This window comes from Sinocyclocheilus rhinocerous, unplaced genomic scaffold (genome assembly GCF_001515625.1).
Source record: "Sinocyclocheilus rhinocerous isolate Xijiao unplaced genomic scaffold, SAMN03320098_v1.1 scaffold1581, whole genome shotgun sequence".
Lineage (NCBI taxonomy): Eukaryota > Metazoa > Chordata > Actinopteri > Cypriniformes > Cyprinidae > Sinocyclocheilus > Sinocyclocheilus rhinocerous.
Genome location: NW_015635516.1, coordinates 180,742 through 198,929, shown reverse-complemented (window position 1 = coordinate 198,929; position 18,188 = coordinate 180,742). Strand labels below are relative to the sequence as shown.

General features: G+C 38.2%; 1 protein-coding gene across 1 annotated transcript in view; it reads left to right on the top strand.

Annotated features, from left to right (window-relative positions):
- Positions 1-17,594, top strand: part of atp6v1h (ATPase H+ transporting V1 subunit H) — a 42,031-nt gene extending 24,437 nt beyond the window's left edge. Inside the window, exons 10-14 of the mRNA XM_016561262.1 lie at positions 4,157-4,335; positions 4,420-4,545; positions 6,968-7,069; positions 8,569-8,682; positions 17,242-17,594. Coding sequence (XP_016416748.1) covers positions 4,157-4,335; positions 4,420-4,545; positions 6,968-7,069; positions 8,569-8,682; positions 17,242-17,308 — 588 coding nt within the window. The 3' untranslated portion in view covers positions 17,309-17,594. The remainder of the gene's footprint in view (positions 1-4,156; positions 4,336-4,419; positions 4,546-6,967; positions 7,070-8,568; positions 8,683-17,241) is intronic.
- Positions 17,595-18,188: the final 594 nt, after the last annotated feature.

Here is an 18,188-nt window from a genome sequence, read left to right as displayed (position 1 = left end):
AGCTACTGCAAGCGATTTTTAGTGCTGCAAATCCATTTACACTTTGCTGAAACTTCCGCGTCTTCATGGACAGCGCAGGTCAAGGTTGCTTAGCAACGGCAGACGCCTCCGGAGCGCAAGCGGCCGAACGCTTTGGGAAAAAGCAGAAAGCGGCCCGCCTAGCGTTTTCCACGCGTTTTTAGGCGCGATATGTGAATGGCCCCTTATTCTGCATTTCATTTTCCTGCACATGGCGTTCATAGTGCAGGCTACATTTAATGTTCAAATTAGCCCTGAAAGCTGGGCTCTGTTGTTGGTATTAGAGTTGTGTAATGAATTCATTGTCCATGTCGCTGACAGTATTGAATTAGAGTGCAGCACTTCATTCATCTCACCTGCTGAAGAGCTTATTAAGTTGTCCTGACCAGGTATTCTCTCTCTGTGCCTGTCCATGATTACATGGCTTCCATTTTGCAGCTATCAATGGATCTGCCTCTGCACATTTGCCATTATTTATGTTCCACATTTGCACGCTCTTCCCCACTGTTATATATAGTATTACCTAAAGCAATACTTTAAACACTCAGGATTGAAGATATTGGTCTGTAGTGTAGCCTAGTTGTGATTCTTTATCCATATTAATCAGCTGATTATTGTAGCTGATCATAGGTCTCTTTTTATTCTTATACAGCAAATATTCTTTATTCTTATTATGTAATCAGCTGCACAGCTCTATCTTTCTGTTCTTGGTATAGAGATCTGATTGTACAGGAATGATGTCACTTGGTCTGCGTCAGTTCTTCATCTATCTATCTATCTGTCTGTCTGTCTGTCTGTCTGTCTGTCTGTCTGTCTGTCTGTCTGTCTGTCTGTCTGTCTGCCTGCCTGCCTGCCTGCCTCTGCCTGCCTGCCTCTGCCTGTCTGTCTGTCTGTCTCTAACAATCTGTCGCTCTATCATTTTCCAATTCTCAATCTTGAGTGTCTTTTTTAACAAGTTAATTTACTCATGCCAACGAACCACACTTACTGCTCATTCATCAATGTCTTATCTCCACGGAATGGGAAAGCAGTGTGTAAGTATGCATAGATGCAGAATGTCACAGAGGAAGGTGTAGGACAGCATTGTGCTAACAATCCATCATCTTGTTTACTGCAGCTGTACATTGGGCTAATCAGATTTCTGACCCGTTCACCATGATTTATTATGTGTTGCAAAACAAGCATTATAAGGCCAGAAATTGTGTTACAAATGTATAAAGAAACTTCCTCTTTTGTGTCAAAGAATAGTCACATGGTTTTGGGTGCATCTGTAAATGGATCTGATTAAGGATGTGACTCGCTGTATATTGTAATGAGAAAGAGAATGAGAATAGCTATGAAGCTTTTGTTTGGAATGGAGAAATGTGTCCCGACTGCATAAAAAATGTATGTTAGTTTGCAGCAGGACTGCCAATACCAAGACCTGTCAGACTGTCTTACAGCAGTCCGCAATGAAACAACGTTAGGCTGCTGCAGATTAAAATGCCAGCACTGTTCATCGCCTCTTCAAAATGCATTACTATTGTAATTCAACACTGCAGCTATCGCTCTATTAGGAGTCTGTCACTGCCTCTTAATATGAACTCTTCCTTTGCAAGCTTATTTACTCCTCTTTTATATCTTTGCTGTCCTTCATACATTCAACAGCATGACATCCTTCCTGCTGGACAGCTGAGCGTTCACTGACTCTAATTGTTCAATTTCGTCAGGGGCTTTATTGTATAATAATGTCACAATTCCGGTGATTAAAAGCTGCTTGGAAGCAATGAGATGCCTAATTATTACTTGGTTTCTACCTCACTAGCCTTAAATTGAAGTGTCTCAGTAACAGTGATTCAGGCCCATTCGAAATGAAATCTGGTTCTGTTTCATCAGTAATCAATACTTCACCTGTTTGAGAGCTCGTCTTCTTAGGCTGCTTGAGTGGAATGAAATTTATGTACCACCTTGAGTCTATCATAAAACCTACAGTTAAACTTTATTAAACCAGCAGACATGAAAGGAAAATATGATTAATTTATTAATTTCCTTTCTTTTTTTATACATCTGAGCATTCTCATGTCCATTAACTGATGAAATTGTTTAGAGTAGCAGCATGAGTTGATTTGATATTTCACCCAATTTGATCTAAGCAATTTAACTTGATGACTACCGGTAGCATCTGGCAGAACAACTTGAGAGGAATTTTCCAGTAAGGCCAGAAAGGGCATGTTTTCAAGACTTGTAGGACAGTTTTCAAAGAGCAACACCTAATTTAGTACAGCTAAGAGCAAAGGGTTTTAAAAAGGAAGTCAAAGCGTATGTTAGCATTTCCTGCCAAATGAGCCATGTCCATTAAGACCGTAATGAATTCTGAGAAATAAAAGCACTCTTATTCAAATATGGCATGTTAATTTCCTCTTCAAGTCACATTGCTCAGTGCATTTTTTTTTTGGTTGTCGAAAGGGGCCGTGTCAAATGGGTGCAGGTAAAACATCTTTTCTCACACTATGTGGTTGCACAAAGCTTTCCTTAAAAGTAGAAACTCGAAAAGAAATGGTGAATGCATATTTAAAATTTAAAGCACTGACTTTATCTTTACAACAGTCTCGACAATTCAAATAGTAATTTTTTCCAATGCTGTGCAGTATCTTTCTTGCTGGGAAATAGTCTTGAATTTACTGAATCATTCGACTGCAAAAGGCAAGGACAGGTCTTTAAGATCCAAATTAGCTATTCAACCACTGTTGATCTAAAATTTAAAAGTTCTTCGAAGATATATTTGAAAATATATCATCTTTATTACTAAACACCATGGTCAAGTCAAGTCACCTTTATTTATATAGCGCTTTTAACAATACAGATTGTGTCAAAGCAACTGAACAGCATTAATTAGGAAAATAGTGTGTCAATAATGATGACAATAGATAGTAAACACTAATTTTCCAGTTAAAGACAGTTCATCATTGAATTCAGTGATGTCATCATCAGTTCAGTTTAAATAGTATCTTTGCAATCAAATCAACGATATCGCTGGAAATGAAGTGTCCCCAACTAAGCAAGCCAGAGGCGACAGCGGCAAGGAACCAAAACTCCATCGGTGACAGAATGGAGAAAAAACCTTGGGAGAAACCAAGCTCAGTCGGGGGGCCAGTTCTCCTCTGACCAGACAAAACCAGCAGTTCAATTTCAGGCTAGCAAAGTCACATTGTGCAGAGGAATCATCTGGTTCCTGTGGTCTTGTCCCGGTGGCCGTCTAGGAGACAAGGTCCTCACTGGGGATCTGTCTCTGGGGCTCATCTAGTTGTCCTGGTCTCCGCTGTCTTTCAGGGCTGTAGAGGTCCTCTCTAGGTGCTGATCCACCATCTGGTCTGAATACGTACTGGATCCGGGTGACTGCAGTGACCATCTGATCTGGATACAGACTGGATCTGGTGGCAACGGTGACCTCGGAATAAGAGAGAAACAGACTAATATTAGCGTAGATGCCATTCTTCTAACAATGTAGCAAGTACATCGGGTGTTATGAAAAAAGTTCCCGGTTCCGGTTGACCTAATTAATGCAGCCTAAAAATCCTTTAACGGATTTGAATATTAGAAGCGTATTAGTGTGTTATGTGTAAGCCAGGTTGAAGAGATGGGTCTTTAATCTAGATTTAAACTGACAGAGTGTGTCTGCCTCCCGAACAATGTTAGGTAGGTTATTCCAGAGTTTGGGCGCTAAATAGGAAAAGGATCTGCCGCCCGCAGTTGATTTTGATATTCTAGGTATTATCAAATGGCCAGAGTTTTGAGATTGTGTCAAAGCAACTGAACAGCATTAATTAGGAAAATAGTGTGTCAATAATGCAAAATGACAATAGTAAACACTAATTTTCCAGTTAAAGACAGTTCATCATTGAATTGGTAACATGGTATCCACCTTCAAATGAAAATGGTTGTTATAATTTAAATGTTGTGACAGATATCTATTTCTGAATTACTGCACTCATCACAACGTATATTTGAAATGAAGTAATGTTTAAATATGATTGCTTTCATTATAGACATCCGATTAAATTGTGCTTGGATTATTTTCAGTACTCTTAGTACTTGTTATCCACTTCAATTTGTCTACAGTAACACCATTAACATGTTTGATGTTTGTTCTTTGCTGAAGAACCTGCTAGAGAAGTCAGCTGAGAGAGAGACCCGTCAGGAGTACGCTCTTGCCATGATCCAGTGCAAAGTGCTCAAACAGCTGGAGAACCTGGACCAGCAGAAATATGATGATGAGGACATCACTGATGACATCAAGTTCCTCCTGGAAAGACTGGGAGAGAGCGTTCAGGATCTCAGGTAAAGCCCACATACTCTCTCAACATGTTTTCAACAGGTTGCTTTTTCCTCATGTTTATTCTGCTTTCCTTCTTCCTCTTGCAGTTCTTTTGATGAGTACAGCTCTGAGCTGAAGTCTGGCCGTCTGGAGTGGAGTCCAGTGCACAAATCAGAGAAGTTCTGGAGGGAAAACGCAGTTCGCCTGAACGAGAAGAACTACGAGCTGCTGAAGTAAGAAGCATCTGGTGTTAGGATTAGGGCTGACCAGTGGGTTGTTGTATAACTTGCTGCAGTGTCAACCAGTGGATAGTGACACTGGCATTTAAAATGCAACATTATTCTCAAATGCGCTATAACTGGTAATAAAGAGGGAAAGATCACTTGCCATTTGGCATCTACAGCGTTCTGTCACACCAAATCATAGAAAATCACATTTATTGTCTGAATTTTGAATTTGAGATTGAAGCTGAAATTTGATCAAAAATAACAAAACAGCCAAGTATTTTTTTGTCTTTCTCCACAAATGCTTAATTGTGACTTCCACTCCAGCTGACAGTCACATATAATTTAACGGTTTAATTACCAGTTGTGTGAAAATTGTTAACAAGTGGCCAATCATAATTTACAGTTGTAGTGATCCATTTTATAATATTTGCTTAACTGATAGTTTTTTTTTTTTACAGACAAATACACAGGTCTTTTCCTATTTAAAAAATAAGCACATTTACTTAAAGCACAAACTTGTATAAGATATTAAGACTTGTTTTCAAAATGTTGTCAATTTATGGTTGACAGAAAAATCTGTTTGCCAGTTTACTCCAAGAAAACTTAATTCAAGATACAGTGGCTGCAAAAAAATATTTGAGTGCTTGTGATTTCTCCATTTCCCTCTCTGTTCCCCCCATTATTTCTAGTGCTCTCTCTACTCTCCTCTTCATAAAACGGTAACAAAGGCCATAAATAAAAAAGAAGAAAAAAAGATGATTAAGAATATTGTAATGTGAATGTGGCTGCTTTAAAACATACATGCTGTGTGAATTGATTTCATTCACACGTGTGAACAGTCATAATGAATGTTTTCAGTTCTCCCTGCTTTTAGAATAAAAAGATGTTAGCAGGGGTCAAGTGTTCAGAGGGGGACTGAAATGATTTTTGCAGTATTGAGCAAATGGTTAAATTAGTGTTTTGAACCTACTCTACTGTTTTTACACAAGTTGTTTTTACTGTCTGAAATCACATTGTTCCTCTCCTCCCTCTTTCGCACAAGTTGAAAGCAAAGCCGAGTATCAGCGGTTGAAACTCTCATTTTCATTGTCTCTCAGTAGTTTAATCATGCGTCAGCTCGACCCTTTTGACAGCTCCGTTTAAATCCTAATCTACTCATCTCATTCCTCTCATCACCACCCTCTCCACAATCAGCACAAGGCTCCATTTCAGCCCTCAGCTATTTGTGTTTTACTTCAGTTCGTCTCTCTTTTTTTCCTTCCATCTCTTGCTCTCAGTGTGCAGGTGATTTGTAGCGCTTGAAGCGCTCTCTCTCCATTCTGCACGATTGTTATAATTTCACGCTTTCATGCAATAGAGACCCGTCTCATACTTGACATTGTTTTTGAGCAGAAATAGATTGAAACTATATTTCCCAGAGCAACAAGCTTCTTGCTCACTACAAAGTAATTTTCTTAAGCAGTATTTTTGTTGAAAATATCTCAACATCCATCAAAAATACTTGAAGATGTGTTTTCAATAATATATGATGAATTACAAAGCGTAAATCTCACAGAATTTATATTTCTATTCAGCAAGGATGCATTAAAATACATTAAAATCAGCATATGTGACCCTGGACCACAAAACCAGCCATTAGGGTCAATTTTTTTTTAAATTGAGATTTATACATAAGCTGAATAAATAAGCTTTCCATTGATGTATGGTATAAAGTTGTCCAAATTAAGTCCTTAGCAACACATATTACTAATCAAAAATTAAGTTTTGATATATTTACGGTAGGAAATTTACAAAATATCTTCATGGAACATGATCTTTACTTAATATCCTAATGATTTTAGGCACAAAAGAAATAATTTTGACCCCAAAAATATATTGTTGATTATTGCTACAAATATACCCATGAAGAATGATTTCTGTAGGATCATGTGACACTGAAGACTGAAAAATGTCTGCTGAAAATTCAGCTTTGCATCACAGGAATAAATTACACTTTAAAATATATTAAAAAAGAAAACAGTTATTTTAAATTGTAATATTTCAAAATATTATGTTTTTACTGATCAACTCACTTCTTTCAAAAACAATGAAAAAAATCTAACGTTTTTTGGGCCCACTGTATATTTTCTGAAAACGAGCCATTATTCTTTTCTATTAAATGTATCTGGTTGATGTTTAAATCTTTTTATTGGAAAACAAGGCAAAAATACTGTTTAAGGAAACCTTTTTTTGCAGTCTTCCCATATTTGTTTCTTACTGAGCTAACAGAACCTTTAATGTTTTCCTGGAGGACTGTGGTAGACACCGCATCTCCAGCTGTACAGTACTCTGGGATATATTTGCTCAGTGTGGGTTTAGTGTTGCCCTGGAGGTGTTACTGATTGCTTTTGGGGACCTGAAATGATTGTGTGTTTGTGCTTCCTGCCAGGATACTGACCAGGTTGTTGGAAGTGTCTGATGACCCTCAGGTTATTGCCGTTGCAGCTCACGACGTGGGGGAATATGTGAGACATTACCCTCGCGGCAAGAGGTGAGCGAGTGTCCTTCATCCTTCATCCATAAATGACCATCTCTCCGACTCTGCGGCTGTTTCTCAGTACCCAAATATGCTGTAGCTCTGTGCGATTATAGAGCTGAAAATCACCCAGGTTAGAGTTATTACCATCTGTGGCAACTGCTTGCATGTGATGATATCAGTGTCAATTTACACTTACATCACTTCAAAGAGAGCAGCATACTAACTCGTCCAGGCTGACCTATTGCAAGATATTGCCCAAGCTTGCCATTTATATTGTCGGCACGTAGCATTCATGATCGGCCAATCAATTTTAGACTTAAGAACGCTATATATAGTTTTCCTCTAAAAGTAGAGAGATCCCCCAATCGTGTCCAACTCCGCTGTGAGTGGCTAATACCCTCTCTAATCCAGACCATCCTCCCCCTGATGTCAGCCACTCACAACGCACACTCTCGCTTTCCTCTTCAGAACGCCCCCCATCGTTCAAAGGAACCGCGCTGAATCTATAGGGACTCATTGGTTTCATCAACCCTGCTCACCCTGTAATTAGACCACTCCAGAACAAATTAGCTTCTGCAGGTGAGCAGATGTCCAAAAGAATTGCATTCAGTTCCGACAAGTGCCGAGATATTGCTATCTATCTGTCCTTCTGTCGTTCTATCTGTCTGTCTGTCTATCTGTATCTATAGTATAAATCCCACAGACAGTCCTCAAGTGGGAGCATAATGGTTTTGTCAATAATATTTATTACAGAAGGCAGCATTTTTCTACCGTGAGCATTTCAGATCAAGTTCAAAATGACTTTAAATGGAAAATTTTAAGTGCCATTTAGCAGTTCTTAGAAAGCGCTGTGTTAGATAAGAGAGTCTGATTATGGAACCTGATAAAAATGCAGCTCGGTATTTGTGGATGCTTTAATAACAGCTCTAATAATTTCGTTTTATTTCAAAAGGATTCATTTGTTGACACTTTCCCTCTGAATATTTCTAGCTGCATCAACGAATCAAGTCAAAATTGACTGTGTAAAATTTAACATATTGTGGTGTAACAAATATGATTTTAATGTTTTTTTTTTTTTATTACATTTTATCAAATATAAAATATCCTGAAATGTTAATTTATGAATTGTTAATTCTCATTTATGTATGTATGTATGTATTTATTAACTTTCTTAAAACGGCATCCTAGCATGGCAAGTTTTGCAAGAATGTTTTCCTTCACATTTTTTTTTTTAGAAAATGTCACATTCACATTTTGTCACATTTTCTTTGGAAATTTTTTTTTATTTAAGGATAAGAACTATTTGAGCTGATGAAGGCTTTTTGAGCTTTGTGATTTTGTTGCACTGAAATGCCTTTTCATTTTAATGATTGGAATTGCCAAAAATAATGCAGCTGTTGTTCTCTGTTAATCCCAGAGTTACATTGAAAGGCATAGAGGCCCTGTGTTATTACCCATCTTGCAGAACATAATAATCTGGAACTGCATCTCTCTGCTTCTCTGTCCTTTAGGGTGATCGAACAGCTGGGTGGTAAACAACTAGTGATGAACCACATGCATCATGAAGACCAGCTTGTCCGCTACAATGCCCTGCTGGCTGTTCAGAAGCTCATGGTGCATAACTGGTACGTTTAACTTCATATGCATTAATGAATTTAAAGGGGTCATATGACGTTGCTAAAAAAGAACATTATTTTGTGTATTTGGTGTAATGAAAAGGTTTTTTTGCGGTTTAAGGTTAAAAAAAACTCTCCTTTATGCCCCGCCTTTCTGAAACGTGTCGATTTTTACAAAGCAGGAGGGCGTGGACGAATCTTAACTTTTATAAAGAATATCTCTTTGGGTTTGAGACTTTAGTCTTTGCAACTTTAGGGATCTTATCTATTCACGAACAGCTTGTAACACTCCAAAGAGAAAGGAAAACTTGAAATCGCATCATATGACCCCTTTAAAATTTATGTTCAGCATTTATTTATTACATGTTGCCATTATTTATTTATTTATTTATAGGATATTCCCACAAAACTTTTGATCTCTTTAACCTAACATCTTCACAGCAGTTCTGATTGTTGTATTTATTCCTCAAGCAAAATAGCCCCAGTGTTTGTGCCTGATGCAACATTGCCCTCAATAATGACCTGGAATAGAGCTTTCTCCTAATCTCTCTTTGCCACACAGTAGTCATTTTCTCACTTCAGTATTGCATAATATAATGAATTATTCAGTGGACCATTGTGTCTTTTCAGCATTAGTTGATCTTTGATTAAAACCCAGGGCACAGAATAAGTAGAAAAAAACATGATTAACTTCTCCAAGCATGTTCGATGTGTTTGTCAGAGCGACGAACTGTTGAATCAAGGCTGACGAGGCACTGGCTCAGGTTCAGGTAGAACAAACACAGCCTAACACTAGTAGCTTATTTTTGTGTCTGCATTCATCGTTAGGAGCTTCAGATTACTCTTTAAACAGGGATGATAAACCTCAAAGGCCACGGCACACAGCATGCGTGTTTAGAGCACAATAGACGTCTACTGGTGTACATTCAGTGGTGTCATGAAGAGTAATTGTTCGCTGTCAGCGTTTCATTACAGTGGCTTTAAATCAGCCTTCAAATTGAAAGTTTAGCGCCAGATTGAGCAGAATACAAGTCGCTTTAAATGCTGCCTGAGTGGTATAGTTCACTCCTGCAAAGGGAGAATGCGCTCCATAAAGTATCTCCAAATAATTCATCTTTATCATCGGCCGCACTGCAGGAGATAGAAATTTATGGAGGCCGATGCTCAGGGAAGAATTTATATGTTAGTATTTATACTGTGAACCCAGACAGAGGGTTTTATGTTTAGCCATTAGCTAAATGGCTCACATGTAATTTTCAGGATTAATTGTGCATAATTTTGAAGTGGTTTGACGTAAGGCTTAGCATGTCACCACCAAAAAGAAGGATAAAAAGCAAGCAGAGCAGTAAGTTTTGATTGTTCTTGGGAATAATGTAATGGTTGCATCTTGGTTCAAGCCTCTCAGATACAGACCCAGAGTTAAAAGGGAACTATTAAAAATGGCAATTGGGCTGAAGAGGCAGAGAGTGCATGTATTATATGAAAATCTGAAGGGAGGTGAAGGCCAACTCTTATTTGTATTCTTAATTGGAGGAGGAAATTACAGGGGATGTAATAACCGGATGATTGAGTTAAGATTTGGTGAACGTGGTTTTCAAGGTTCTCTTAAGAAGAGCCATACAAGAGTGGCCTTTCACAGCCTCTTCTCAAACGCCATCTTTGCAATCCAGTTGCATCCACGACTGCCATTTCCTTTTGCTGTACTCTTCTCGAGAGATTTTTATATTGGAGAGCTATGTCTACTGTTATCTAGCATGGTTTTGAGATGATGTTTCATAGAGGAACATCTAGTTTCCATGGCATTTTTTTTGCACATGTTGTCTTCATGTTTTTTTGTATAAAGATACTAAAAGGTTCTTTTTCCTTTGCACGCTGTTAGCTTATTGTATCTGTACCATCTGGGTTAACCCCTGGAGTTGTGCCGCTGTGCGTGTGTAGAAATTCAGCCAGCGGCTCCGCAGTCTTGAGATGTTGGATGACACAGTGTTTAATCAATTTTTTTTTCATGTTTGTTTTGCACAAGCCTTTACGCACTTAAGGACTTCATCTGCGGTCTGTCTGATGCAGCTTAGCGTGAAATCTCTCAGATGTGCTTCGCTGTTATGAAACTTAATTTTATTCGGAAATGAAGTCCTAAATGGAATAACAGAAAAATTATTAAGTTCACTGCAAAACAAGACCAAAGATGATTACACCTTTGCTATGTTATGTGCATCATATCTTTATCATTTAGAAATAATTTATACAGTAAATGTGGAAAAATTTGAAGAGAAATTGTGTAGACATCCAGGTTTAAGACATTATATTATTTTATAACAGACACACACTAGATGGATAGATGTGGAGAAATGTAAAGTAAAATGGCATAGACATTCAAATTCAAGACATTATATTACATGCCCTTTTTAAAATGCCCATTTTCAGTTTGAATATATTTATTATATTTTATAATGTTAATTTCTCTGATGGCAATATTTCCAGCAGCCATTACTCCAGTCTTCAATGTCACTATTTAGATTTTTTTGCACCCTCAGATTCCAGTTTTTCAAATAGTTGTATCTCAGCCATATATTCCTAACAAACCATACATCAATGGAAAGCTTATTTGTTCAGCTTTCAGATGATGTATAAATCTCAATTTCGAAAAATTGACCCTTATGACTGGTTTTGTGGTCCAGGGTCACACATTGTTTATCCAGCTGGGCTCAGGCATCTTGTCCAAAACTTGTACAGTCAGTATACTGTACCAACAGGCTTTAAAGGTGCATGAGAGAAAAATTAAAAATGTAAAACCTGTCACTCATTTAGTGTGACCTTAAAATCATGATTGAAAAATTATGTTAGAATCTGAAAACTTAAAAGAGATTACATTAGCAAATTTGCTGTAATAACTAAACTGGCACATTTACAGGAATGTTTAATAATGTGCTCTGGCCCTTTAATTCCAAATGGAATAAAGTATGCTTAGATATTTATTAATATTTATTTTAGTACTATTTCTAAAGACTTTATAATATTCCTTAACTTTCATTATGAGACAGTGGTGCCTTGCCTTGAGAATTCAGTATTACCGTTTCTTGAACACAGGAACTCTTAAATTGGATAAATCTAGAAGCTCCAGTCCACAGAGTAATAGAGCATTCATTTGAATCCTCTTAGTCATTAAAGTCTCAGACAGCTGAGGACGCAGGTAGATTGTTAATCAGCTCTTCAGTTTTGAATTTTATTTTGTAAAAATGCAGTGTTGTTGATGCCTAGTAGCCAAAGCAGAGTCGTCTCTTTCTTTTCAGCTTTCAAAATCAGCCACAGCTCTTCAAACACAAGGTCGCCATGGGTCATAGTCGTTTTTACCACAGGTTGAATGAATAAGGCCACAGACATAGTCAAGCGTCTCATAAGCCACACTCAGAGGATGAGTCTACCAGCTCTTGCTGTATATTCGGGATGAATGAGGATGAAAACTTGCCTTTGGCAGGTTTGCTAACTTTTCTTGCTGTTTGTTGTAACACCTTGACATTGAAAAAAAGAAGGAATCAGTTCAAGGTGTCAGTGAAGAAAAAGGTAAGAGTCTCTTGAAGTCCATCACGCTGACACCGTGACCCTCACGTACATTTTGTGGTTTGGGTCGATTGCAGGTTTGGCAGAAAACTGAATGCAAAGTGCAGCTGATTGAGCCCAGTGGAGACTTTGCTTCAGTCTGATTGTTGTCTGCGTCCCGTTTGTTCTGGAGGACTGTGTTTGTGTGATTTTTGTTCGATGCCATTCAGTCTAAAATTCTGAGATCACACTGAAAATGTAAGATACAAAGTCTATTTTAAACCTCTGAGAACTTAACTAAATTATGCCTCAGACATGTGCTTTTTGGTAGGAAATGAAAATAGATTTCAGTATAATGATTCATTTGTGAGGTAATGTGTTTTTCTGCATACCCATTTTAGACTGCACTCAATTTTTTACATTTTAATTTTTTTTTATTCATAAGGTGAGGGGCCATTTTACCCTTTAAAATGAAGACCTTTATGAAAGTTTTCATAAGGCATTTTAATATATGAATGTCATCTACTGCTGATCTTTATATTAGCTTGAAACTTTACTTCAATTAGCACAAAGCAGTGCAACTAATCTGACATTAATCAATTAACTACAGTGGGTACGGAAAGTATTCAGACCCCCTTAAATTTTTCACTCTTTGTTATATTGCAGCCATTTGCTAAAATCATTTAAGTTAATTTTTTTTCCTCATTAATGTACACATAGCACCCCATATTGACAGAAAAACACAGAATTGTTGACATTTTTGCAGATTTATTAAAAATGAAAAACTGAAATATCACATGGTCCTAAGTATTCGGACCCTTTGCTGTGACACTCATATATTTAACTCAGGTGCTGTCCATTTGTTCTGATCATCCTTGAGATGGTTCTACACCTTCATTTGAGTCCAGCTGTGTTTGATTATACTGATTGGACTTGATTAGGAAAGCCACACACCTGTCTATATAAGACCTTACAGCTCACAGTGCATGTCAGAGCAAATGAGAATCATGAGGTCAAAGGAATTGCCTGAAGAGCTCAGAGACAGAATTGTGGCAAGGCACAGATCTGGCCAAGGTTACAAAAAAATTTCTGTTGCACTTAAGGTTCCTAAGAGCACAGTGGCCTCCATAATCCTTAAATGGAAGACGTTTGGGATGACCAGAACCCTTCCTAGAGCTGGCTGTCCGGCCAAACTGAGCTATCGGGGGAGAAGAGCCTTGGTGAGAGAGGTAAAGAAGAACCCAAAGATCACTGTGGCTGAGCTCCAGAGATGCAGTCGGGAGATGGGAGAAAGTTGTAGAAAGTCAACCATCACTGCAGCCCTCCACCAGTTGGGGCTTTATGGCAGAGTGGCCCGACGGAAGCCTCTCCTCAGTTCAAGACACATGAAAGCCCGCATGGAGTTTGCTAAAAAACATCTGAAGGACTCCAAGATGGTGAGAAATAAGATTCTCTGGTCTGATGAGACCAAGATAGAACTTTTTGGCCTTAATTCTAAGCGGTATGTGTGGAGAAAACCAGGCACTGCTCATCACCTGTCCAATACAGTCCCAACAGTGAAGCATGGTGGTGGCAGCATCATGCTGTGGGGGTGTTTTTCAGCTGCAGGGACAGGACGACTGGTTGCAATCGAGGGAAAGATGAATGCGGCCAAGTACAGGGATATCCTGGACGAAAACCTTCTCCAGAGTGCTCAGGACCTCAGACTGGAACTAAGGTTTACCTTCCAACAAGACAATGACCCTAAGCACACAGCTAAAATAACGAAGGAGTGGCTTCACAACAACTCTGTGACTGTTCTTGAATGGCCCAGCCAGAGCCCTGACTTAAACCCAATTGAGCATCTCTGGAGAGACCTAAAAATGGCTTTCCACCAACGTTTACCATCCAACCTGACAGAACTGGAGTGGATCTGCAAGAGGGAATGGCAGAGGATCCCCAAATCCATGTGTGAAAAACTTGTTGCATCTTTCCCAATAAGACTCATGGCTGTATTAGATCAAGAGGGTGCTTCTACTAAATACTGAGCATTTTTCAGTTTTTCTTTTTTAATAAATTTGCAAAAATGTCAACAATTCTGTGTTTTTCTGTCAATATGGGGTGCTGTGTGTACATTAATGAGGAAAAAAAATTAACTTGAATGATTTTAGCAAATGGCTGCAATATAACAAAGAGTGAAAAATTTAAGGGGGTCTGAATACTTTCCGTACCCACTGTATGTTCCAGAGACAGACTTTATGTCCATAGCAAAGCTCTATCATTTTGTGAATTTATGGTGCCTAAATTCAACAGTAAGTACATCAGATTTCAGGCACTTTTCTCTTCAACTGGTTTCTAAACTTTTTATCAGCCAAAATGTTCTTGTAGTACCGCTGAGATTCTAAGTTCAAATTTTTGATAATTTAACAACGCTTTCATGCTTATGGTTCTTTTATGCCAGTTAATGGCCTCATGACATTCAGGTAAACATTTTGCCTCAAACTCCTAATTTGCTGCTTATTAGTAGTTAGTAAGGTAGTTGTTAAGTTTAGGTATTGGGCAGGATAAGGGATGTTAAATATGGTCATGCAGAATATGTGCTTTATAAGTACTAATAAACAGCCAATATGTTCATAATAAGCATGCAACTAGTTAATAGTGAGAATTCTTGTTACCCATCTGGTACAATGCTGAAAACCTGTATCCACAAAAATGTTTGGAGATATGTGAAATGTGAAAATAAAATGATGCATGGTGTGTTTCCAAATGTATTATAAGCAACCTGCAGAGATGGAGTTCATATGAAACAGCATTTACTGTGAACCAAAAAGCTGAAAACATGTGCTGCTTGTGTGTAAATGAACACAGTGCCGTGTAGGGCTGCACGATTAATCGAATGCGATTGTCATGCGCATTTTGTTAAAAAAGCCGGTTCTGTAATCAGCAGGGAATCATCATCACGTGCTTTCAGATGGAGCAGAATTTACTACACATAGCTGTAGTTCACTGACAAGTTACGCAAAAAAATCGCAGACAATTTATTGCGCGATTCTGAAATTGAAGAAATTGTTCGCGATAATGACAGCTGTTTGCATAGCTTCTCAGTGAACTACGGCTCTGTGAAGTAAATGCTGCTCCATCTGAAAGCATGTGAAAATAGAAATTTTCCCACCGGTTAATCGACGTGTGGGGGGGGTGTTAGTTCATTTGAGTTTCCCTCTTTTCTTAGCTTTCAAATGGCTTGTAAAAGTGCCGTGCGCATTTTACTTTCACTTTCAAAGTGACGCAATTTGGCGTCAAGCAATTGTTCATTTGAGTTTTCCCTCTTTTCCTCGGATTTCTTGGCTTTCAAATAGCTAGAAAAAGCGCCGTGCACGTTTTACTCTCACTTTCAAATTAGCGGCAATTCAGCGTTGACTCAATTCAAGCAACAACAAGGTCAAACTCAGAACTTTTATTAACAAAACGAATAAAAATACACCATATAGGCCTAATAAAATAACAAATTACTTAGGCTACACAAAGTTTAAATAGGTATATAAAACTGAAAATCAGCAAACACTGTGGAACCAAATAAATAAGAAACATAGAACGTTTATAAGCAGAACGTTTATTAGCAAAAGGAATAAGAAAGCTTGGAGGCACGGCATATACACCTTGATGTAGAATAAAATAAATAAAATACACAAAGTTTAAATAAAGTAATCAGCAAACACTGTGGAACCAAAAAAAAAAAAAAAGAACATTTTTTTCATCTTTGCATTTCCTTTCTAAACAATCTTCTGCAATCTTCTTGTCTTTCTCACCTCACTCTTGTCAGTCAGCTCGACTCACTCTCCTCACGTGATAAATAAAATCTGACTCCTGCTCCGTGGTGCACTGTCGTTCGCGCATTGAGCTTTTAGTTTTTAAGTGTCTGTCCTCTAACTGAACTAGGCTAAATAATTTTTGTTACTATAAAAAAATCAAAACGATGGTGGGGGGCGGTGCCGCGGTAGGCAAATGACGTAACCGGTGTTGCGGCTTAACACCGGTATAACCGAAAACACCGTCTATCGCAGCAAGCCTAATCCCCAATGAATCAGCCCTCTGTGTTTCTCTCCTTCCATCTTGCCGCTGATGAACAATAGCGCGCCGCTTATCTGCTTTGTTTCCATGCAAATATCGGCTGATGTGCTGAAGTCAAACCCAGTAGCTGTTTGACAAGCCGCCAGAAATGCCAATTATTGAATGACAGGTGTGTGTGCTAATGTAGTCAATTTGCCCATAAAGAAAAAGAAGACCTGAACTCACATAGTTGTCTCTGAACTCGGATGACTTCAGAGCCTGCTAGATGAACTTCTCCACCCTTCATGCGTCATACATGTTAGATTTTCAGCAGATGTGGTAATTGCTTTCTTGGATACTGTTTATTCTGACATGAATGCTGCGAGATATGAGGCATCTATTGTGTATTGTATCTGAATTGTATGCTCCAAAGCTGTGCAATCTTTTCTGAAGCACCTGAGGCCTGATAGCACAACGCTTAAAAAAGGTCACAGTTAAGGAGAGACTGTTACGAGGTTTGACTTAAAGACAGGAAACGCTGACGGCTTTGGCTCGACATCAAGATGGTGGACACTTTGAAAGGATTTAAATGACAGATAGCATTTCCCAACAGTTGAGAAACCACAGGTGCCATTCAGAATTAACTCTCTCTGGTGAAATGGCATTTTCAGCAATCAAAGAGGAAGGAATCGAATCTTGTGAAGATTATTCAGGAAGGCAGGAAGGTGAATTGAATGTAGTTAGATTGGAGAAACAGCTGTGGTGGAGCTGTAGGAAAACGCTGTGAACAAACGTGCATGTCTTTTGTAATCACCTCTTTCCGCACGTGTGACATTTCCTTTTTCTTTTTTCTCTCACCGAGTTTAAAGTGGCGGCTCAAAAACCTGCTATTTTACTTCCATAAAGGCTTGAGGAATATCCGGAAATACAAAGAGGTGCATATCATAGGTGTTCAAAAGATAAAGAGGCATAATCATTCTGTGGTCTTTATTTTTTGTTTTTCAGGGAGTACCTAGGGAAGCAGTTGCAGTCCACCGAGCAGTCGACTCCAGCTGTGGCTGCCCGAAGCTGAACTGTTCCTGTGCTTGTGTGTGAGCCAGTGCGTCTGATCCTGTGTTCTTGGTGTGAATGTAAATCTGTGCTATATAGAATGAACATGTTTAAAAAAAGCCGAGTTGATGTACTGAACCCTAAATTTATGATTTACTACTTCTTTGTTGTGCTTTATGTCGTTGTGTAAAGTTGTGCGTCCTTAGAATAAAATCACATTAAGTGATCGGAACAGTTCACAGTTATATTAAATGTTATTTATGTCTTCAATGTAAAACAATGAGTATGCATTCCAATAAAGAGTCTACCACAACAAATGTTTCTGTTGAAGAGGGTTTTTTTAGTTTTTCCATTCAAATGTCAGTATTTATTTGTTTTATGTTTTTTTTTGTTTGTTTTATATACATTTTCTTAAGTTTTATATCAATTTAATTTTCATTCAAAATTGAAATCTCAGTCTTTGTGGTTAAGTCTATCTATCTGTCTGTAGAGTCATGGTTGCCATGGTAACCAGGGTCCTGGGCCTCATTCACAGACAACTTGGCACCCAGTATGTTTATTGGGTGAGGGGTCTGTGAACGTTTGTTAATCTAATGAATAATTGATTTGTTAAATCAAATGAAAAATGGTGTGTCTGATTGGTCCAGACGCTACAAATATGTGTGGTTATTTCTGATCATATGTCTTGATTATCTCAATTTTTTTTTTCTCAGAATAGATGAAAAAATCATCTGAAGTTATTTGCACTTCATCCCAGGAGTTTATAGAAACACAGATTGATTTTCTGTGATGTTGTAGTCTTGCTCAAATATCAGATTCATATGATAATCCTTCATTATCAGAAGTCCTTGGACCATATCATTCCTTTCAGTTTAATAAGCAATACAACCACCTTCAGGTCA